The sequence below is a fragment of the Suillus fuscotomentosus genome (assembly GCF_016647785.1).
Source record: "Suillus fuscotomentosus strain FC203 chromosome Unknown F5891scaffold_4, whole genome shotgun sequence".
NCBI lineage: Eukaryota > Fungi > Basidiomycota > Agaricomycetes > Boletales > Suillaceae > Suillus > Suillus fuscotomentosus.
The window spans coordinates 172,692-195,610 of record NW_024539516.1 but is presented as its reverse complement, the minus strand read 5'-3'; the positions used below and the strand labels follow the sequence as shown (position 1 = coordinate 195,610).

Here is a 22,919-nt window from a genome sequence, read left to right as displayed (position 1 = left end):
GAGTTCGGGGTGGTTTGAGCGAATGATGTGTTGGAAAGATGATTGGGTGTCAGATTTTCGAGAGCATAGAAGATTATAGAGCAACGAAAAGAAGTCATCCGAGAAAATGATAGGACATGCGTGGTTGGCCTGGTGAGTAAAGCCTTGATCGAGTTCGGAATTGAAAGCACAACAATAACCGTCAACAATATTTGCGAGCTGGCGCTGAGAAGCCAAGGCCCCAGTGGGATTACATTGATCCAAGTTATACAGACTCCAGAGATCCACTTGCAACGTTAGACGACAATAACGCGTCATAAGTACTTCAGTCATGTTTTATGCGGTCAAGTGTTCGAGATGATGCTCTAATTTGATGCCTGCTCGAGGGTGAAATTTGTTCACGGTGACAGCCAAGCACCGTGACTGAGTACTGAGCCTCTTATCAACGAACTGCTTACATGTTCGAATCGCATCGTCAACCACACTGCACCAAGGCGAGAACGAAAACACGACTTACTGTAGCTCAGTGGTTCGCTCATCGATACGGTCTACCATGCCGATAAGCCGGGAGGTCAGATGAAAACTACTCGTACTCACATCCCAGGGAGTCTGGAATGCCTATCTCCCACAAAGACCATGTAAGGATGGCAGTGAGGACGATGATACATGACGCCTCTCTCCGACAAAGTTTACGGAGTCCAACCTTTATTAAATAACGTAAGTTGAATCGTGACAAGATGGAGAGCCGATCTATTACTTCGGACGCGTGATAAGTCACAGCAGCACCCGGTGAGGACATTGTGTTCTTTCCTGTGCATTACGATACAAGGTAACATATCTAGCATAACGTCATGTATAGGAAAGAGATTGACATTTCGGCTTACAAAATATAGGTTGGCTCCCGAAATTTACTGACCGCGAGTCAAGACATTGCAGCCAATCTCCCGCTCTTTGCTCTGGACAATCTCCACTTACGCTTTCATACCTTCTTTCGCATATGAGTGAGCAAAGAGGTCGTTTATGTATGCATTGGAGCGCAAGCTACCCAGCTGACACGTAAGATCGGATCAGTTAGTTCAATTATTACTTGACAGTTTGTTGAGTACTAACCGAGTTTAACTAGCCCCCGCCGGCCGCCACCACTATCCCTGTGGCGAGGACTAGTGTGAGATTTACCTCATCACCAAGCGTCCAAACCAAACAAGGTGAGGATGCGAAAGTATATGAAGAATCCATGAAGTGCAGGGGCGGTAGTATCGAACGTACTGGACGACGGAACCTGCACGAAATCCAGATCACCAGGATGGATACTTCCAAGTCTCATGAAATCATGGCGAATGAGACAACGCCTCTGGTACCTGCCAAGAACTCGAAAAAATCTAAAACGCCCCTTCCAAAACTTCAGATAGGCATACTTATGTTGTTGCACCTTGCAGAACCCATCGCCTCGACATCTATATTCCCATACATAAATCAGGTATGATTTTGCAATCACGATACTTCTTTTCGATGTACATCTTTGATACTGTTTTTCTTCCTTAGTTGATCAGAGAACTCGGAATCACTGGGGGCGACGATGCAGCTGTAGGATATTATGCTGGAATCATTGTAAGTGTTAGGATTATGACTCGCCAAGTGCTTGGAAGAATGGTTCGCTCATCGGATGTGATTGGCAGGAATCTCTGTTTTTTGTTGCGCAGGCACTGACGGTGCTGATGTGGGGTAGACTGTCCGACCGCATTGGGCGCAAGCCGGTGTTGGTAATTGGACTCTCAGGTGCTTGCATTTCGATGCTATGTTTTGGCCTCTCAACGACGTTCTGGAGTCTTGTCATTAGGTGTGTCTTCAGCTAAAGGAAATGTACGATGCTGATATACTAGGTTTACTTAGCCGTTGCATGTGCGGTTTTCTAAATGGCAATGTGGGAGTTATGAAGACTATGATGGGGGAATTGACGGACTCCACAAATATGGCTCAGGCATTTGCCTTGTTTCCAATGGTCTGGTGCATTGGAGGTTTTATCGGGTAAGCGGAGCAATTGATTATGGAGATAGCAAATAATGGATTGGCATGTCAGTCCTTTAATGGGAGGAACTCTCGCGCGACCGCAAGATCGTTGGCCTGCATTATTCGCCAACGCCTTTTGGGAAAAGTTTCCATACTTTCTGCCATGCGCAGTGGCAGCCTGCTTGTTCGTCCTAGCCGTTTTCGTGATGTCAATCTTCTTAGAAGAAGTAGGTCCTACATACCTGTCTTATCGTACACGTTGCTCACGATCGGCAGACATTACCCACAAAGCGTCGAACGAAGTCGACATCGGCCATGCTCGGTATTTCAAGTGATGAATTACTGCCTCAACAATCCGTGGCATATACGCCCTTGCGATCTCTGCTCACGCCTTCCGTTGTTATTCCGATTGCAAACTACGCCCTGCTTGCCTTGCTTGACATTTCTTTCCGTGCTCTTTTGCCACTGTTGTTTTCGACGCCTACCCATCTTGGTGGTCTTGGATTTGATCCTGCTACTATTGGCTCGTGGCTGGCATTGTTTGGGATCACGAGTGGTATCTTCCAAGCATTATTTTTCGCTAGGATCGTCGATTGGATTGGTCCGAAGCGTGTATTCTGTGTCTCAGTGTCGTGCTACGTACCACTCATGGCTATGTTTCCGATAATGTCGTGGATTGTAGGCGCAAGGGGAGAAGTCGATCATGCAATCACGTTTGCCTTGCTTTGCCTTACAGGTATGCAACTCGCATGGAATATGGCATTTGGTGTGTATTGTAATGAAACCGTCTGTCATTACAAGAAACTCACTTAATTGCAGGGGCTATTTTCATGTTTATCGCAGCTTCTGCTCCCACAAACAATGTCCTTGGTGCCATCAATGGCCTCGGCCAAACCTCTGCGTCGGCAGCTCGTGTCGTTGGTCCCACTTTGGCGACTTCGCTGTTTGCTGTATCGAAGGAGCACAACCTTCTAGGAGGAAATGCAGTTTTTGTCGTCTTGATTGTGTTGGCCGGTGGATTGAGATGGTTAGCGTCCCAGTTGCCAGGTGAAGTACAAGACAGGGATGAGTGATAGGTGACTCACAAGTAGAATTGATATCGGATTGTATTATCGCAGGATTCGTGCACTCTATTTATTGATGAATTGCTGGATATCAAGGTATATAGGCATCCAGAAAACCCTACGGGCCTATGTTAATAAGTACACGGATCATCATGCCTTTGAGATTGCTTCTTAATTTACTTCACACTTTTGTCGAGTTTTACATTTACATTTACATGTTAGATCTTAGCGTACGATGTCATCTCTTTTTCGTCTTGTCCGCCCGAATCTCCATTTCCGGAATGCATCCAACTTTTCGAAGAACAACTTTGATCCGCTTGCCGGGTAGAAAGCCACTGGCCCACCAAAAGGCACAATACGTTCACAAAGTGCAAACAAGAGATCCGTTGTTTTTTTAATGTAAGTTGATTGAATCCTAGAAAGATACGCTGACATATAGACTTCAATCAGGTTGGTATATTGTTGATGCCATCGATGGGCCTCCGCGTGGTCTGCCATTGTGAGTTGGCTGCATTGGATGTTTCTGATCAGTTTTACTCTCACGTTCATCGATCACGGGACTGGTTCGGTACTTGACTTCTTCGTCTTTACTCTTGTCACTACTTTTTGTTGTTTTAGCTATCCCGCGATCTTCCCTTGCAGGATTTCAGCACGGTCCCACATTCATTCAGACTTTGTGAACGGTTGACGAACTGCCGAGTTTTAAAAGAAGGGGTGATGATAGTTTGGTCCTCCCCCGGCCCGTGGTCTGGTCAAGGAACTAGAAGAGTAATCGATCAAGTACGTGCTTCTAGTGTATAAGAGTCATGATGAACAGAAATGTATCATGTGGTCTTCAGTCACCCGGTGTGTCTAATTGTTGTGTCTAGGGTCCTGCGACGGTTCGGTGACACGCGGTGTGCCAGAACATGGCGCACTCCGTCATCTGTATTCCATATCTCACGAAGCCCGCCGGCTCCTATAATCTACAAAAATACTGTCCGAGATATTGAAACACAAGCTTTCAATTTTGACGTAACGATTAAGCGGACAACCGTTTTGACTACTTACAGACACGCCCGGCTCCCAATCGAACAATCGTATCATCCCACCTCGTGTGACGTCCGCTCATAGGCTACTGTTCTTCGGAAATAAGGCATGTGCCACAGTACAGGTTCCTGCCCCTAGCAAGCACCCGGTAGTATGATCACTATTACTAGTGGGGACACACTAGGTGTGGCGAGAATGGAGCACGCTTACGCTGATGATAACAGAGGTCCTGGACACCGCACAAGGAGTCGCCGCTGTCCCTGTGGCGGGCGATGGTGTCAATCTCAGATATTCGGCTCATCACAACTTGAAGTCACTCAGGCTGTCGGCCCGCTTGAAAGTGTCCAAACCAATGCCTACAGAAACAAGGCGAGGAATACAAGCTTATATTTTTGAAAGTGCAAGAGCGGCAGTATCAAACGGCCGGCACCGCACGACGGAGCCGCAGATACCACACATTTTCGCATTGAGCCGTATGTTGATCTTGAAACATAAGGAGATACCACTGTCCATGTGGCGAGTACTGATGCCAGGCTCAGAGATTCCGTTCACCGCAAGGCGTCCAAACTAGTGCCTATAGATAAGGATGCGAACGTATAAAAGGGATCCATGACATGCAGAAGCAGTAGTATCAAACGTTGCTGGACGACAGCGCAGAATCCAGATCGCCAGCATGGACTCTACTTCTAATTCTCATGAAATCGTGGCCAACGAGACAACACCTCTGGTAGTACCTGCAAAGAACTCGAAGAAACCTAAAACACCCCTTCCAAAGCTTCAGATAGGCATACTTATAACGCTGCAACTTGCGGAACCCATCGCTTCGACATCTATATTTCCGTACATCAATCAGGTATGATTTCGCACAACGATACTTCTCTTCGATGTACACCTTTGACATAGTTCCGCTCTCTTAGCTGATCGGAGAACTTGGAATCACTGGGGGCGATGACGCGGCTGTAGGATATTATGCTGGAATCATTGTAAGTGCCAGGATTATGACTTACGAAGTGCATCTCATCGGATGTGATTGGCAGGAATCTCTGTTTTTTGTCGCGCAGGCACTGACGGTGCTGAAGTGGAGTAGGCTGTCTGACCGCATTGGGCGCAGGCCAGTGTTGGTAATTGGACTCTCGGGTGCTTGCATATCGATACTGTGCTTCGGCCTCAACGACATTCTGGAGTCTTGTCATTAGGTGTGTCTTCAGCTAAAGGAAATGTACGATGCTGATATGCTAGGTTTACTTAGCCGCTGCATGTGCGGTTTTCTAAATGGCAATGTGGGAGTTATGAAGACTATGATGGGAGAATCGACGGACTCCACAAATATGGCTCAGGCATTCGCCTTGATCCCGATCGTCTGGTCCATTGGAGGCTTTATTGGGTAAGTGGAGTCGTCGACTATGGAATTGCCAAATGACCCAATCGACGTTGTTAGTCCTTTGATAGGAGGAACACTTGCACGACCGCAAGATCATTGGCCTGCATTATTCGCGGGTCCGTTTTGGAGAAATTATCCTTACTTTCTCCCCTGTGCAGTGGCAGCCTGTCTGTTCGTCGTGGCCCTTGTTATGATGTTAATGTTCTTAGACGAAGTAAGTTCTACATGCCTGCCATATCGCACACATCACTCACGGTCAGTAGACACTATCGACAAAGCGTCGGCCGAAGTTCACTTCAACTACGGTCAGCGTTTCAAGTAGCCCCGATAGAGAATCTCTCGTTAAAAACTCGATGGCAAACATGCCCTTGCGATCTCTCCTTACGCCTTCCGTTGTCATTCCGATGGCAAACTACGCCATGGTCGCCCTCCTCGATGTTTCCTTCAGAGTTCTTATGCCACTGTTCTTCTCGACACCTACTTACCTTGGCGGTCTTGGATTTGATCCTGCTGTCATTGGCTCGTGGCTGGCGTTGTTTGGGATCATTGATGGTGCCTTTCAGGGCTTATTTTTCGCCAGAATCGTCGATTGGATTGGTCCGAAGCGTTTATTCTGCGTCTCAGTGTCGTGTTACGCACCACTCATGGCTATGTTTCCAATAATGTCGTGGATTGTGCGCGCAAGAGGGGAAGTCGATTATGCAATCACGTTTGCCTTGCTTTTCCATCTAGTTATGATAGTCATATGGCATACAACATATGGTGCGTGTTGCAATGAAGCCATCTCGTCATTACAGGTAACTCACCTCGCTGCAGGGACTATTTATATGTTCATCACAGCCTCTGCTCCTACAAACAATGTCCTTGGCGCTATCAATGGCCTCGGCCAAACTTCTGCAGCGGTAGCTCGTGCCATTGGTCCTGCCTTGGCGACTTCGCTCTTTGCTGTATCGAAGAGCACAACCTTCTAGGAGGAAATGCAGTTTTTGTCGTCTTGATTGTGTTGGCCGGTGGATTGAGATGGCTAGCGTCCCAGTTGCCGGATGAAGTACAAGACAGGGATGAGTAAGAGGTGACTCACAAGGAGATTTGATATCGGATTGAATTATCGCAGGATTCGTGCACTCTGCAAGTATTTATTGATGAGTTGCTGGATATCAAGGTATATAGGCATCTGACCGTATTAAAACTTGATGATTATAGATCTTGTTCAAAGCATTTGATTCAGAAATATGGTATTGAAAGTGAGAGAGCCGTCGTACTGCTATTTGTGATCGTTTGGGACTCGAGTCACTGCAGCTTGGAGCTTGAAGCTTGAAGTCCAGAAGAGTATTATGATGGACTCATGTGTATGGTTATACTGGAGAGAGCCGATGGTGAAGTCCGCACTGACAGGCCAGTGATTTTGGACCAGTATGGGATAGACACACTGTACTCAGTTCATTGCTTACCGCCAGCGATTTTTGCTCTTAATCAGTAGTGCGAGGCAACATTATGTAGATTAGGCTTATGCTAATCGAATGATTGATTATTTGTTTGCGGTCGACAGGACTGCGGGCTGTGTGGGTCAGCGGTTGTATCACGGGCGTGCCACGCTGGATAAAGCGCTGGCTTCAGAAGAATAACTGAAATATTATGCCTAATCCGTGATAGTGAACACACGGACAGCAACAGTAGTCATGATATATACTGGGTACGGGATACACGATACGATAGAATGGGAGGGGGAACTTCACCCCCATGAAGACAAAAACCGGAAGCACGCTAATGCTGGGTATCATCAGGTCCCACGTTCCGATGTTTGCGCTGCCTAAGGATCTAAATTCAGGACATGTTCATAGAGCAAAGAAGCTGCGTACATGATGCTACCGTTGTACCAATGCGCGGGAATTTCCACCGCTTAGAGTCTGCAAATGCTGCAGACCTGTTGAATATAGGAAAGCGCTTCCAAAACGATTTTCGAGGTGAGGTCAGCATTGGAGTGGAAGCTGAAGCAATAGGTATTTGTGGACAAGAGGAGCCTTGAGGGGGAAGAGATGGGGAAGAGGATGCAGCTGCATCACGCGAGTTGATGGTTTCTGGAGGAACTTGGATTCCGTCGGAAAGCTTGACGAGGAGGGGAGTGGACTGGGGTAGTGATTTCATGATTGGAATGACTTTGAGGGGGTAGAGATGGGGAAGGTGAGCTAGCAGCATCACGCGAACCTACAGGTTCTGTCACAAACTCGGTTCCATCCGGTAGCTCGTCCGAAGCTGGTGTGTAGCCTTAGGAGACTGAAAGAGAACCGGAGCCTGCTGACGGCTTCAATAAAACTTGCATCAGATATACTGGTGTATAGACAAGACACAAATTCATCACCTGATCGATGCAGCTCGTGATGTTGGACGCTGGGGACACGAATGAGGGCGACACGGCATTCGTCATGACAGTGCCAATTACAGGCAGAAATGAGACGACGACTGTCTGGAGACCAGGCTATTGAGCATACTGCATCACCATGGGAAAATGGTTGTGTTTGTTGCTTGCCAGTCGTTGCGTTCCAGATGCGAACCGTCTGATCATATGACCCACTCGCAATCTTGCTTCCATTAGGAGAATAGGCCACTGTCCACACTTTATCCTGGTGATCATCGATGTCGAATACCAGTTCCTCTGTCTCCGCATCCCAGATTTTTAGTGTGCCGTCGGACGATGCGGAGGCGAATCTTTGCTCATCAGGTGAGAATTGTATGCAATTGACATCGTCTGTGTGATCCGACAGACATCTGATGATCTCCTTCGTATTTGCGTCCCATATGATTATCCTGCCATCTCTCGCCCCACTCACAATTCTCCTTCCATCCATCGATACAGCTAGTCCAAGAGTCACACTAGTGTGCCCCTCCAACGAATGTTCCTGTTCTCCTGTTTCCACGTTCCAAATCCGAACCGTCTCGTCGAAGTATGTGCTTATTCCTTTGAGTTGATTCCTGTTTTTTGAGAACGTCGAACCAGTGTGGCCTCTGAGCGATCTGATTGGGGGTAGGGATGATTCCATGTGATCGTTGGCAGAGTGGATGAGATGAGGATCTGTGAGTTAGAACAGTCGAGCGAAAGTAGATCGGCGTTATGCAAAAGCAATCAGATGGTAGTACATAGAAATTTTAAGGACCGGTAAGGATCGAGCCGAAAGAGCAGGCGCTCATTGCACATATTTAGAGCGCCTATGCCATAGTGTCAAATAAATGTGTGATCAACGATTGTGTGTCGTGCATCGCCTGTATCGGACTACCATCAGAAAGTACAGGAACATCGACAATTCAGCTTGCATAACAGGGTATACCTTTCTAGTCCGGGCCCGGGATAGCTCTTGCATCAACGACTTCCGACACACTTAACAGTCTCTCCGAGTCACGAATGTGCTCTGCGGCATGTCTTGAATGAAGCGTCAACAAAAGTGTTCAAACTGATAAGAAATCGACGCACACTGGCAGCAACCACGCACTGCTTCTCGCAGCACCAACTAATGTTTATGCCTTCCATAATGTGCCGAAGGAGAGACCAATAAAGAGAGAGAGCAGAATGTAAAGGCGTTTATGACGAGCAAGAGGGTCACGAGGAGTCTAGAACGACAAAGACAAGATCTCAGTTGTCTCGAACGAAAACTCCTATAACGGTGCGTCTACCTAGAACGACAAAGACAAGCTATAACTATCATTAGACGCGTTGTAAACTCTAGGGACTTGTTGGCACGTACATCTCAGTTGTCTCGAACGAAAACTGAGATGCACCTGCGGTACTGCTGGTAATCTTATAGTAAGTTGGTCAGGTACTGGAACATATGAATGAGAGACTGAAAATAAACTAGGACGCGAGCCGACGTCATACGTCGCTCGTCTTCGTCCGTTTTGGCGCGCGCTCGAACCATTCTCCCCTTATCACTCGGATCCTTCGGACTCTCTCGACTCGGATCTCCCCCTGGCCTCGGATCTCTCGGTCTCGTACTCCAACACTCCCCCTCGAGCGCAAGCCACGCTCATCATCGTTCGCAACTTCTGGAGTCGCGGTCTCGGCAGGGCCTTTGTAAAGGCATCGGCGATGTTGTCCTCGGAGGGGCAGTAGAATAGCTTGAATGTGCCGTTCTTGACGTGGGAGCGGACGAAATGGTATCGAAGGTCTATGTGTTTGGTGCGTGATTGGAACTTGCCGTTGGACGCTAATGCGATGGCAGCCTGGTTGTCGCAGAACACGGGGATAGGATTGGGGACGGGGTCGTATAGCTCCCCGAGGAGCAACCTAAGGTAAAGTAACTCGCGTATCACACTGGTCAGGGCGATATACTCAGCCTCTGCCGTGGATAGCGCGATCAGTGGTTGCTTCCGGGCACTCCATGCAACGGGACCTCCGTTCAAAAGGACTACGTACCCGGACATAGAGTGCCGGTGGGGTTGTGATGCCCAGTCCGCATCCACGAAGGCTTCAAGACCTCCGTCCGTCGAACCGAGCGTTAGCTCGAAGTCTCCCGTGCCCTTAAGGTAGCGTAGTGCCCTCTTGGTGGCCTCCCAGTGAGGCCTACCAGGATTGCGCATGAATTGCGACAATGTCGCGACAGGGAATGCTATGTCCGGCCTGGTGCTAGTGGCTGCATACATCAGCGAGCCAATGGCTCGCTGATACGGTACATCGCGCATGGCCTGGATCTCCTGCACCGTGGCAGGTCCCTGGTCAACGGACAAGGTGAGTGTAGGTTCCATCGGCGTCTGTGCACTCTTAGCGTCTCCCATGTAGAAGCGCTCGACGATCATGTCCACATAGGCTTTCTGGGAGAGTGTCAAGGTACGTGCGCCACGGTCTCGCGTTACCTTTAGCCCTAACAGCCAGTTTAGCTCGCCCAGGTCTGTGATTTCGAAGAATTTACGGAGCTGGGACTTGAAGCGGGTGATGTGGGAGGCCCGGTTGGCAGTAACGGCCATGTCGTCCACTGAGACGGTGATGACGACGTGCTCGTCCGGTGCGCGTCTGTAGTAGACTGCCTGGTCCACCTTGGACCGGGCGAAACCTATCTTCGCAAAAACTCCTGCTAACTCCTCAGCCCACTCAAAACCGGCCTGCTTCAAACCAGGTAAGCTCCTTCGCAGCCGCAACACTTTTCCTCGCTGACTCTCCGTGAGGTAGCCGGGTGGCGCGCGCATGTAAATCTCCTCCTGGATACTCGCATAGAGGTACGCACTTTTTATGTTGACTTGGTGGATTTCCCAGTCGTTCTGAGCCGCCATCGTCAATACAGCGCGTATGGTGCTCATGTTGGCTGTGGGCGCGAACGTGTCGAAGTAGTCGACACCGAACTGCTGCTTCTGGCCGTTGGCAACGAGTCGTGCCCACAGTTTGAGTTTTTCACCGTCGGGTCCACGTTTCGTGGCCAACACGAAATGGCAGGGGATGAGGTTAGCGCCGCGAGGTAAGTCTACTACTTCCCACGTCCCCAACTTCTCAAGCTGACTTATCTCGTAATCAACAGCTTCCTGCCACTCTACTCCATCTGGTCCGTTTAACGCCTGTTGCAAGGTGGGCTCTGGTTGGGCGACTGCCAAGGCAAGGTGAAGGTGAGTTTCTTCATCCAATAAATCTACCTCTGACGCTTCCAACAGGTTCTCCATCGCTATGGCCGCTGCATTGCTGCCTTCGTTCAGGCTAGCATAGTAGCCCGGAGGAGGTCTGGCCCTCGTCGTCCTTGGAGGAGTAGATGGTTGAGGTTGCTGCTCGGTAGATGGTTGAGGTTGCTGGGCGGTAGATGGTTGAGGTTGCTGTTGCGTGGTAGTGGTGATGGGCTGGACGCTATGAGGTGAGTTATTATTACCGTTGCCGCTGTTATGTTCGTTAACAGCAGTAGGCTCCCCCTCGTCCAGTGCATCCACCAGGATCTCTGCCGGTGCAAAGGTGAGGTTCCTCTCCACCGATACACGGCGTTTCCCCGGCCAGTACACTCTATAACCCTTGCTTTCAGCGTCTACCCCCACAAAGATTGCCTCCTCTGCCTTCGGCTCCAACTTCCCAGCATCCAGCACGTGGACGAAGACTTTCGCCCCGAACTCATGGGCTCGCGACAAGTCCGGCTTGGACTTGCGTACGAGCTCGTATGGCGTAGTGCCGGGGGTCGACCTTGATGGTAAGCGGTTTTTCAACCAAGTTGCATAGTTGACCGCCTCTGCCCACAGGTACTTAGGGAGATCCCTCCCTATCAGCATGGCCCTAGCATGTTCAACGAGGGTCCGGTTCAGGCGTTCGGCCACGCCATTCTGCTGAGGTGAGTCGTGGACGGTTAACTGACGCTCGATACCCTGCTGACGGAGGTACAGGTCGAACTCGGTGCTGAGATATTCTCCCCCTCTGTCCGAACGGACCTTGCGCAGCTTAACTCCCGGCATCTGACGTGCCAACCAGGCTTCATAGGCCTTAAACGCTGTAAGTGCCTCGCTCTTCAATTTGAGGAACTGAACTTTAGTCTGCCGGCTGTAGTCGTCCGTGAACGTGACGTAGTACAGGCACCCGGCGATGCTTGCCGTTTGGGCAGGGCCCCATAGATCAGTGTGCACGAGCTCACCATAGGTAAGTGCGCGGCTCGTGCTTTCCTCTGGGAAGGGCTTCCTCGTTGACTTAGCTTGCACACAGGCTTCGCAAAATTCGGCTTTCGATGCGTCATCCAGTTCTAGGCCGGTGACTAGGCCCTTCCGGATTGCATCAGCGGCTGCAGTCTGGGACACGTGGCCCAGTACTTTGTGGGCGCTGCTGACGGTAAGCTTCCCTTTTGCGATGTTGGCATGATGCTGACGTTGTGTCACAACCCAATAACGAATTAACGCTGGGCAGAGACTAGGACTCAAACAAAGAATAATCACGCAGAGGAGGTAGGCAGCAGGTACGTCTTGGTATTGCTCACTTGGAGATACAAGAGGTTTGAACTAAAGAACTACTGACTACGACGAGCTACCTATATACACATATTGAAACTGAGATCGAAACTGAGTATGAACTAACTAACCAATCAGAATAATTAAAGGTATCGTACGATTCTATATATAACTATGATGTCATAACATGTGCCGCAGCCGCAGTAAGACTCTGGAACATTCCAAGAGTGTCGCGAGGCATGACATCAACATCTTCGGCTTTGTCCGATAGATCACGTGACTCTGGTAATTCTACAATAGACGCAATAATAGGAACTTCTTCAACAGTAAATACATTCTTAGGAACAGGCGCTGTGACTGGGCGCTTAAAGGACTTAGAATTTAGGAACGAATAATGGTTTGTATTTGGAACTCGTGACATTACCCCCTCTCTAGGATGAGCGTCATCGCGAATGAAACTAGGACGAATAAACTTTTTGCGCCATTCCAAAAACTCTTGGGTTTCGAACACCGATTTGTTAATTTTGCGGGGATTCAATGCTTTCGGATTTTGCCGGTGAAATTCCTGAACTTTCAACCGTGCATTCTCAAGGTTTTCCTCAGGTTCCCATGTCGCTTCTTCTATCGGATATCCTTCCCACTCTACTAAGTATTGGAGTTTTGATCTGTGCAGTCTCGAGTCTAGGACTTTTCGTACTGTCCATTCGGAATCGCCTTCTGATAAGATCTCTGGCGGCGGACGATGATGTGGAGGTCTTTGGACTAAGGTCGAGGGGGAATGCGGAGTGAGTAATTCTACGTGGAATACCGGATGAATCTGATATTTTGCTGGAAGGTTCAGGCGGTAATTTACATCACCCGTCTTCTCTAGCACTTCAAACGGACCAAGTCGTCGATCAGAGAGTTTCTTATTTGGTCTTTTCTGACGGATATTTTTGGCATTAAGCCAGACCAGATCTCCCTTCTTGAATTGTGGTGCGTCTTTTACTCCTTTATCGTAGAATCTCTTCATCCGTTCATTCGCCATTCGCAGCATACTTTCTGCGTCTTCCTTCGCCTCTTTCATTACATCCACTCGTTCATCAGCTGCAGGTACTTTAGAATTGGAAATTGGTGAAAAAGTGAACTCTGGATCGTATCCGTAGAGTACTTTGAATGGACTATGACCCGTTACAGTGACAGAGTTATTGTGAGCGAATTCTGCTATCGGAAGCCAGTCTACCCAATCATTTTGGCGGTAAGACGTGAACATTCTCAGATATTGCTCTACTTCTTGGTTGATTCTCTCTGTTTGTCCGTCTGTCTGAGGATGATAAGCTGTTGACATGTTCCATTTTATGCCTAGGCGTTTCGACACTTGTCCCATAAACTTGGAGACGAATTGTGTTCCTCTGTCCGATATCACCTGTTTCGGAGTTCCATGGTGTTTCCATACGTTATCTAAGAAAAGTTTCGCGATTCCTCGAGCGTCAACTTCCTTTTTCGTAGGCATGATGTGCGTTTGTTTCGTGTATCGATCAACGACAACAAAAATAGAATCGAACCCTTCGCTTTTAGGCAAATCTACTATCAAATCACAAGTGATTGATTGCCAAGGTCCCGCTGGTATTTCATTTGGTTTAAGCGGACCATGTGGTTGCGTTGGGTGAATCTTCGTTGCTCTGCATCTATCACAGCCATCTACGTAATCGTGGACATACTTCGTCATTGAAGGCCACCAATAATTTCTGGAAATTAACTCTAAGGTTTTGGCACGTCCAGGATGTCCAGCCGGTGGAGAGTCGTGAAACAACTCCAATATCTCTCGGCGGATCTCTTTATCGTTTGGAACGTAAACCAGTCCTCGGAATAACACCAATCCATCCTCCACATTCCACTCTTCGACTCCTCTACGCAATTGTACCGGTGCTGCTTTTAGCGTTTGTAGCGCTTTAGCGACTTCGGGCTCTCGTTCTGTGCATTGCCTTATCTTTCTCAGCAATTGTTTTTCTCCTTGCACTAGAATTTGACCTCTTTTAGCAGCTTTTACAGTAAAAAACTCCGGTTTTAACAAAATACGATCAGAATTGTCGTTTTCTACCCCCCCTCTGTGGTCTTCTCTCCGAGAAAGCTTATCGGCCTTATCGTTGACTACACCAGGCTTATGTTGGAGCGTAAATTCATACTCCGCCAGGAACAAACTCCATCTGGCTTGCCTTCTTGTCAACTTTTGGCTCGTCATAAAGTACTCGAGATTTTTATGATCCGTCCAGATCTCCACATGGTGAGGTTTTCCCTGCACATAGTGCCTCCACTCCTCCAACGCTCGAATGATTGCGAGTAACTCTTTGTCATGGATGTCATAATTTCTTTCTGCATCGTTCATTGACTTAGAGTAATACGCCACGGGGTGCCATAGGTCATCTTCCATCAGTTGAGATAAAACCGCTCCAGTTGCATAATCAGAAGCATCGGTTTCTATTTTCATTTTTTTTCTCAACGTCAGGCATTACTAGGATCGGAGCTGATGTGAACCTTGACTTCAGTTCATCAAAAGCATCTTGCTGTTTCTCCGTCCAGTCCCATTTGACATCTTTTCGTAATAAATCATTCATCGGTCTAGCGATGTCCGAAAACCCGAAGATAAATCTTCTGTAGAAGTTGGCAAAGCCCATAAATGCTTGTATATCTTTAACGCATTTGGGTACAGGCCATTTCATTACTCCTTCTACTTTCACAGGGTCCATTCGAACACCACCCTTCTCCACTATCAACCCGAGGAACTCGACTTCTGTCTGTTCGAAGCTACACTTTTCAGGCTTCAGATACAGATCATTCTCTTTTAGTCGTTTCAGTACCTCTCGTACAACTTTTCGGTGTTGCTCCCTATTGCCATTCGTGAACACGAGGATATCATCGATATAGACAACTACGGTCTTTCCATCAATTAAATCTCTGAATATCTCGTTCATCATGGTTTGAAACGTGGCAGGGGAGTTTGTTAAACCGAAGTACATTACGGTTGGTTCGTGGTGACCAAACGGCGTTTTGAAGGCCGCCTTCCACTCATCTCCTTCTTTCATGCGAATATTATTGTACCCCCATCTTACATCCATCTTGGAGTACATCGTGGCACCGGTTAAAGCATCAATTAAATCTTGAGATCTCGGTAGCGGGTATGCATTTTTAACCGTCTTCTCATTGAGCTTTCTATAGTCCATTACCGGTCTTAACTTGCCATCTTTCTTGGCCACAAAGAAGAAAGGTGCTGCCACTGGAGATTGTGAATTTCTTATACGTCCCAGTGCAGTTTCGGCTTTTAACCAATCTTTCAAAGTGTCCATCTCCTTGGGTGATAAGGGATAGGGTTTCGCATTCGGCGGAAGATCGCCATCATCTTTAAGATCTATCGCATGATCCCATTTCTTTCTTTCAGGGAAGCGCTTAGATTCTTCTTCTGAGAAAACTCCCAGGTACTCGTGAAGCCAATCGGGAACCATCTCTTCGACCGATTTCTTCACCTTCGTTGCTTCTTCTGCAACCTTCTGCTCCGTGGCAACCGAGGCTTTATACTTGATCCATTCTCCAGGATACTCTTCATCTTCTATTTCTTCAACTGTCGCCCTTTTCATCGCCATGTCTTCTTCGTCATCCTCTTCTGTGGGAATCAGGTCTGGCACTTCTTCTATCTTTTTTTGTTCTTTTCTTTTTTCTTTATTTTTTTGTCTTTGTTCTTTTTTAGTAATACATTTAACCGGGCAACGAGAAAGTGTAAAACGTCCAGCGTTCCAATCTATTTCCGGGTTGTGATATCTTAGCCAATCTATGCCAATGATAACATCATCGCTTCCTAAGTCCGTAACCATGAAGGCTGCTTGATCCTCAACATGGTCACCGATCTTTAGACCTAGATCTGCGTAATGAGTCATCGATCCAGTGGCATTTAACGAGCCATCGATATTTTTAACCGGAATGGGCCTTAATAATTTATGGCACCGGACTTCGTTCTTCTTCACAAACTTCTCGCTAATAAATAATGTTGATGCACCGCAATCTACCAGTGCTTTCACATCTGCTTGTCGGTTCTTTCCCTTCAACGTGATCGGAATGTAAAAATGCTCAGATTTGGATCTAATATATACTTCTGATACATCCGAGAACGTAGATAGGATGGAGAAACGATTGTTCGGGTCTAAGTTCGCAGACTTTGACTTCGACCCTTCTAAAAACCCTTGCCTTCCTTGGAGCTGACCCAAGCTTTGAACCAACTCGGAATGGGGTCTTCTTCTTTTGGCACTGTAGTAGCCTTCACCTGCACCTTTGGTGCGACTGCGTCTTTGCAGTTTCTAGCCATATGGCCTTCGCCTCCACAGCGGTAGCATTTGAAGGATCCAGTCCTTCCTTGAGGTTTTGGAGCACCTCGCTGTTTGTTGGCGTCGACGTCCATAGCGTCGCTTTCCCTGCTTGGACCAGGTTTATATTCAGGGGTCCTGGGGCCTTGTTTAGGGGTCCACCAGGTCGTTTTCTTCTTGTCCGCGTCTAGCTCTTCGAAGTTGCGTCCGATTTGGATCGCGTGTTCCACCAGTTTCTTCATGGTGTTTTTGTCCTCGTAACGGACATGAGCAAGTTGGATTTTGACGCGGTCTTGAAGTCCCAATCTGAACTTCTGCCTTTGGTCGTAATCGGAAAATGAAGTGTGTGCGGCTTTTTGTCTGAAAGCGGCCGCGTACTCTGGAACTGAGGAAGCTCCTTGTCTAAGGGATTCTAGTTCCCTGATCGCTTTTCCTTCACGATCTTCTTGCCCCCACATGGCTTCTAAGTCTTCCAGGAATTTCTCCACGGTCAACTTCTCGTCTCCGGTCTTTCCAAGTTTACTAATGTAGGGTTGCGCCCATTTGGCTGCAGTCCCTTTCATGAAGGAAAGCATTACCCCTATTCTTTGGCCTTCTTGGATGTTGGGCCATTGCGCTGTGTATAGCGCTACTTGGGATATCCAGACCATGAGTTCTATGGAGTCTTTTTCTCCAGTGAAGTCTTGGGGTTTGGAGTATTTGATGGAGGGGGAAGAGTTCGATGAAAGTAGGCTAGCTCCTGCAGAGCCGAAGGATGGTTGTTGAGACTGTATCTTCACGGTCTCGTCTTCTTGCATTTCTAGGCGTACGCCCAGGAGTCTGTTCGCTTCTTCTAGAGCTAGGTTCTTGGCTTCTAGTTCTGCTATCCTGACCCTGAAGCTGTCTGCTTGGTTCGCAAGTGACATGTGAATGTAGTCAACAATTTCCTGTGGACTAGACGGTAATATCACCGTCTGTGCAGGTTGTGTGGGAGAGTTTGGTAATTCAGACATAGTGCCAGTTGTATTCTGGAACCCGATTCACTGATGTCTGTTGAAGAGCTGCTCGTAAGGGCTCTTCCGAAAGGGAATGATGATGAAAAGAAGAAAGTTATGTAATGGAAAACTGAAGCGGTCCCCGATATCTGATCGGATCTACCACGTACTTCAGGATCGAAGGGTTCTTTAATCAACCCAACCGATGCTTCCCTAATACTAACTAAAAAGGATACGTAACTATACTCGATCGAGTGGGAAAAACTAGGGACAATGCAATCTCCGTTCTGAGGGTACAAGCCTAGGACAAGTTATCACTCTTCCAGCCGAAGCTTACAAGTGCGAGTCTCACTAGGGTATGTCGCTAAATCCTCGTAGGTCGAAAGCACGGTTTGTCGTCTAGACAGTTCCGCTATTGACTCGAAACGAATGCCTACGTGCGTATGAAGAAAGGAGTAGGTAAAATGAAACTATAGTAACGTTGAGCAGGCAGGGTTTTGGGCCAGCACTCAAAGTTGTAGTGACACGCCTAATGTCGTGAACACCTCCGTATACTGGCGGCTGCGGTAAGACAGGGCCTGGTATAGGACTACTAACTAAGAAAGATGATAGGTAGAAAATTGCGCTCAAATGAGCAAAGGGATGAAACAAAGGATCACAGCGGTTAAGCTGGGCAAAAGTATAACGGTTCTGTTTCGGCTAATGGTGTGGTGACTACCAACACGACCAGGCGAAAGAGAAAGAGATGCGAGAGTGTAACGCAAGAGTCGGAGTCTCCTATAGTTCAAACCTAATGTCACAACCCAATAACGAATTAACGCTGGGCAGAGACTAGGACTCAAACAAAGAATAATCACGCAGAGGAGGTAGGCAGCAGGTACGTCTTGGTATTGCTCACTTGGAGATACAAGAGGTTTGAACTAAAGAACTACTGACTACGACGAGCTACCTATATACACATATTGAAACTGAGATCGAAACTGAGTATGAACTAACTAACCAATCAGAATAATTAAAGGTATCGTACGATTCTATATATAACTATGATGTCATAACATGTGCCGCAGCCGCAGTAAGACTCTGGAACATTCCAAGAGTGTCGCGAGGCATGACATCAACATCTTCGGCTTTGTCCGATAGATCACGTGACTCTGGTAATTCTACAATAGACGCAATAATAGGAACTTCTTCAACAGTAAATACATTCTTAGGAACAGGCGCTGTGACTGGGCGCTTAAAGGACTTAGAATTTAGGAACGAATAATGGTTTGTATTTGGAACTCGTGACACGTTGTTGTCCTCCTGCGACACTATACAGGCCTTCAACCTGGGGGATCTCTGCAATGACCTTCCGGTCTGGCCCTTTCGACAGGAGCTTGCACATCCTGCCCTCGAACAGCACGGCTAGGCCAGCCGCTGCAATACGATTCGTGGAAATTAGCGTAAAGGCCATTTTCGGTGCGTAGAGTGCGTTTTTTAATGTGACCTTTGTGCGTTTCTCACCGAGCGGTAGCTCCAGGTGCACATCTCCACGGCCAATCGCACTCAAGCTCGAACCGTCGGCTGTGCGAACGTCTTGGGGAGGGATGCTCACGAAGTTCGTGAACTTCGCCCTATCAGGGCAAAAATGAGAGGTCGCGCCCGAATCTACGATTGCGCCTCGTTTCTCGACAGGTACGTTCAGCTCGCCTGCCACGCTCGCCAAATCTGACGTAACGAAGGCGTACTGGTCGTCGTGGGCTTCTGGCTGTGTGGCCGAGTTAGCAGCCTGCTTGGGTGCTTTCTCGGCCTTCCTTTTCTGCTGGTTAGGGCCTTGCCCTTCCTTACCACCCCCCGGACGCCAGCAGTCCGTTTTATAGTGGCCCTTCCTGTCGCAGTTGAAACAGGTGACCTCCGGATTCGTTTTGGGGGTGCCGGCTGATGCTCTGCCCTTCCCCTTAGCTTCTCTAGCAGATAGGGCGGAGCCTGAAGCTCCCTTCTTGTTGGGACGGCTTTCGGTGAGTAGGCGATGCTCGTACTCTTCTGTGATGATGCTGATTAACTCGTAGGAGGTGAGGGGACTCTTAGTTATCCTAGCTGCTGCGCTGATGGACGATAGGAGGGGCCGGTACGACTCCAGGAGCGAGCCTAGAATAATGGCGTGGAAGTCGTTATCGACGATAGCCGCACCCATTCCTGCCAGCGACTCGCGGAGCCTTATGAGCTCTGCAAAATGGCCCTTGATGTCGCCTCCTTCCTCACAGCGTGTCTCTTGCAACCGACGCCGTAAGTCTATTTGCACGAGTTCAGTCTTACCCTCGTGAATCTGACAAATCTCATTCCAGATCTCGGATGCCTCCCCAAGCTTCTGGACGCGCAGTAACAGCCGATCGGTGATTGTGCTGAATATCTGCTGCTTTACGAGTGAGTTTTTCTGGTGGTACTCGTCGATCTTCTTATCAAACTCGTCTATTTCAGTCTGCGTCGGCGTCGAACCGTCAGGCTTCTTTACGGCCTTGGTGTTCGGATCGATGACGAAGGGAATAGGTTCGCAGACGCGTCCATCGGTATATCGCATCAAACCTCGGGCTCCAATAGCCGTTAGTGTTCGTTCTTTGTAAGTAATCCAATTTGAGCCGTCTTCTGCGAGCTTCGGGATATTGAACAGGCTGGAGTTTGTACCGGGGAGCGTAGGTTCCATGATGGAGGCAGGGCTCATAACCTAAAGGCGTTTATGACGAGCAAGAGGGTCACGAGGAGTCTAGAACGACAAAGACAAGATCTCAGTTGTCTCGAACGAAAACTCCTATAACGGTGCGTCTACCTAGAACGACAAAGACAAGCTATAACTATCATTAGACGCGTTGTAAACTCTAGGGACTTGTTGGCACGTACATCTCAGTTGTCTCGAACGAAAACTGAGATGCACCTGCGGTACTGCTGGTAATCTTATAGTAAGTTGGTCAGGTACTGGAACATATGAATGAGAGACTGAAAATAAACTAGGACGCGAGCCGACGTCATACGTCGCTCGTCTTCGTCCGTTTTGGCGCGCGCTCGAACCATTCTCCCCTTATCACTCGGATCCTTCGGACTCTCTCGACTCGGATCTCCCCCTGGCCTCGGATCTCTCGGTCTCGTACTCCAACAGAATGATCAACCGGGTAGCTGTCATCCGAGTCAATGACGATAGCAAAAATCAAATGACTCTGATCCTCAGTCGACGGGTTCCTATGGCGGTAGGTACATTACAAAGAGAAGACTCGCGGCCAAGCCTCGAACATCCCATAATGCAGGGGTTGTGTTGCTTTATTTGGTAAAACCCTATCAAATAATCAATGCCTTTGGGGTTTTTTATTTGTTGTCGTGCACCAGTACTCGAGTGACAAGTACTCAGGCGGGCCTCGAGAGTTAGTTGCGAATGATTAGCAGCTTAACATATCACGACATCCATGCTATGTAATACAATAATCAATATGCTACATCTCCTCCCTGAAAACTCCTCACGCATTCTCCAGCAGCGTCGGATCAAAATACACTCTCCGCACCCATCTCCTCCGCCTTGTCATCCCCAACGTCTTCCAGACCTCAAGAGGTATACGACGCGGATCAGCCCATACGTCATTCGTGTACACCCAGCCGTCTGATCATCGATCGTAATAAGGATCAGCGCATCATAGGATAGCGACGCATAAAACTCACTGTCATCCGCCCCAAAGATAGGATCACCACTCCCAGAAGCAGAACAAGAATTAGAACGAGAGGCAGAGACCCAGCTCCCCAGGGCGTCCGGTCTCCACCCCTCAGTCTCCACGAATGCCCAGCCTGGTGCGAGCGAGAACGTGAGGTTGCTGCTGGGGTCGCAGGGAGTTAGTAGCGATTTCGAATTGAGTGATAAACGCCAGTCCGTTAAGAAAACACGCACCTCACTTCCCCACCCACTCCACTCCAACCGTCCCTCGCCCTTGTCCATGGCGCGCGATCCGCAGGCCTCAAATTTGCCTTGCTCCACGTCCCAGCACCAAGCAATGCACTTCCAGACCCGTCTCCAACATCAAACTCCGACCCCACAGCATCAAGGTCATCCTGTGTGCCGAACGAGGAGGATAAAGAAGGACCCGGAGCCCACCTCTCGTTCTCCCACAACTCCACCTCCCGCATCTCGGCGCCCCAATGTTTGTCGTCGAGCCTATCATCGTCGATCCAGCGGCGGAACTTGATCTTCAATAAGGCGTATTTGTAGCTTGTTACTCCCGCCAATGTAGCACTCGCGTTGCCTCCCTTTACGATGCTTCCATTTACAGCAGCTTTGAGCAGCGGTATTATTCGCGTTTGCGTCACTGGGTGGGTCCATATAAACGGGAATACGCCTAGAACAAAGAACAGTAGGCGGAGGGGGATTAGAGGTAGTACCGGCAGCAAAAAGAGGAAAGAGAGCAGGGTAAGTGTTAGGATGAGAGAGGTATGAGTGGATCGATGTATGAGATGGGGAGTAAGTGGTGAGACGGTGTCGTAGCCATCACAGCTAAGATTGTGGGTTAGAAAATGAATGTACAAATGCATAATTGATACTCACAACGCGCCCATAAGGTTTTGAATTGCTTGAAGGTTAGCTTGCCAGTCAACGCTCCCCTCTGAGGGAGGTGGCGCGACTGGAGCCGGTGGGTTTTTCGTTGTTATCGATTCAGACGGCGAAGGAGTGGGATATGTGAAGAGTATTATAGCTGCTAGTATAGCATGCGGTACGAGGAGCACCATGCGAGGAAAGTAGCCTGCACACACATATAAGGCTCAGCATCATAGAAAATAATGACACGCACACAAGAACGCGTAAATAGCAATCCAGACGCCAGTATACTTCCACCCACATCTCCACATAAGGACCTCCTCCACTCGATCCTGCAACCAAAACACGGGTCCTACTCTAGCTACGAACCTCCTGAAATTGACGGTGGTAATTGGAATGCTGAGAGGGTCTCTGGTGCTCAGCAGTGTTGTGCTGGATTTGCGAGGGCTAGCGGAGGTAGGGATAGCTGGGAAAGATGTGTTTAGGAGAAGGGTAGATAGTGACTTTGTCGGGCTGAAGGTGGTACTGGCCGCAGCTGCAGCTGCGGCAGGAGTGGTCGAACATGGTAATGAGGTGCTGATTTTGGTGAATGGACGAACGGGATTAGAGGCTATAGATGATTGTAGACGAATCACATCTGGTGGAATTTCTACATAGTCGAACGTTGACATTGCGAACAACTGAGTTTTACTGTCACGGTTGTTTAAGAAGATATTGGCG

General features: G+C 48.4%; 4 protein-coding genes across 4 annotated transcripts; 2 read left to right on the top strand and 2 right to left on the bottom strand.

Annotated features, from left to right (window-relative positions):
- Positions 1 to 926: 926 nt before the first annotated feature.
- Positions 927 to 3,053, top strand: F5891DRAFT_1100983 (major facilitator superfamily domain-containing protein; the record flags this gene model as incomplete). The annotated part of the gene is made up of 8 exons (XM_041363574.1): positions 927 to 1,049; positions 1,103 to 1,456; positions 1,522 to 1,587; positions 1,656 to 1,816; positions 1,870 to 2,004; positions 2,057 to 2,213; positions 2,263 to 2,752; positions 2,806 to 3,053. Coding segments are annotated over exons 2-8 (1,500 nt in total), but the record flags the coding sequence as incomplete, so codon positions are not given.
- A 1,699-nt stretch (positions 3,054 to 4,752) lies between these two features.
- F5891DRAFT_1181862 (major facilitator superfamily domain-containing protein) lies at positions 4,753 to 6,431 on the top strand (the record flags this gene model as incomplete). The annotated part of the gene is made up of 8 exons (XM_041366073.1): positions 4,753 to 4,932; positions 4,997 to 5,062; positions 5,117 to 5,149; positions 5,191 to 5,275; positions 5,319 to 5,463; positions 5,518 to 5,674; positions 5,724 to 6,222; positions 6,277 to 6,431. 8 exons carry the CDS (start codon positions 4,753 to 4,755, stop codon positions 6,429 to 6,431), a joined length of 1,320 nt encoding a protein of 439 aa, XP_041232028.1.
- Positions 6,432 to 6,972: 541 nt separating this feature from the next.
- On the bottom strand, positions 6,973 to 8,306 carry F5891DRAFT_1181861 (WD40-repeat-containing domain protein; the record flags this gene model as incomplete). The annotated part of the gene is made up of 4 exons (XM_041366072.1): positions 6,973 to 7,085; positions 7,151 to 7,270; positions 7,320 to 7,665; positions 7,950 to 8,306. 4 exons carry the CDS (start codon positions 8,304 to 8,306, stop codon positions 6,973 to 6,975), a joined length of 936 nt encoding a protein of 311 aa, XP_041232027.1.
- A 12,737-nt stretch (positions 8,307 to 21,043) lies between these two features.
- F5891DRAFT_1002385 (integral peroxisomal membrane peroxin-domain-containing protein) lies at positions 21,044 to 22,907 on the bottom strand. The gene is made up of 5 exons (XM_041360246.1): positions 22,453 to 22,907; positions 22,209 to 22,404; positions 21,558 to 22,157; positions 21,335 to 21,483; positions 21,044 to 21,275 (listed from the first exon to the last, which is right to left on the bottom strand). Exons 1-5 carry the CDS (start codon positions 22,868 to 22,870, stop codon positions 21,136 to 21,138), a joined length of 1,503 nt encoding a protein of 500 aa, XP_041232026.1. The 5' UTR covers positions 22,871 to 22,907; the 3' UTR covers positions 21,044 to 21,135.
- Positions 22,908 to 22,919: the final 12 nt, after the last annotated feature.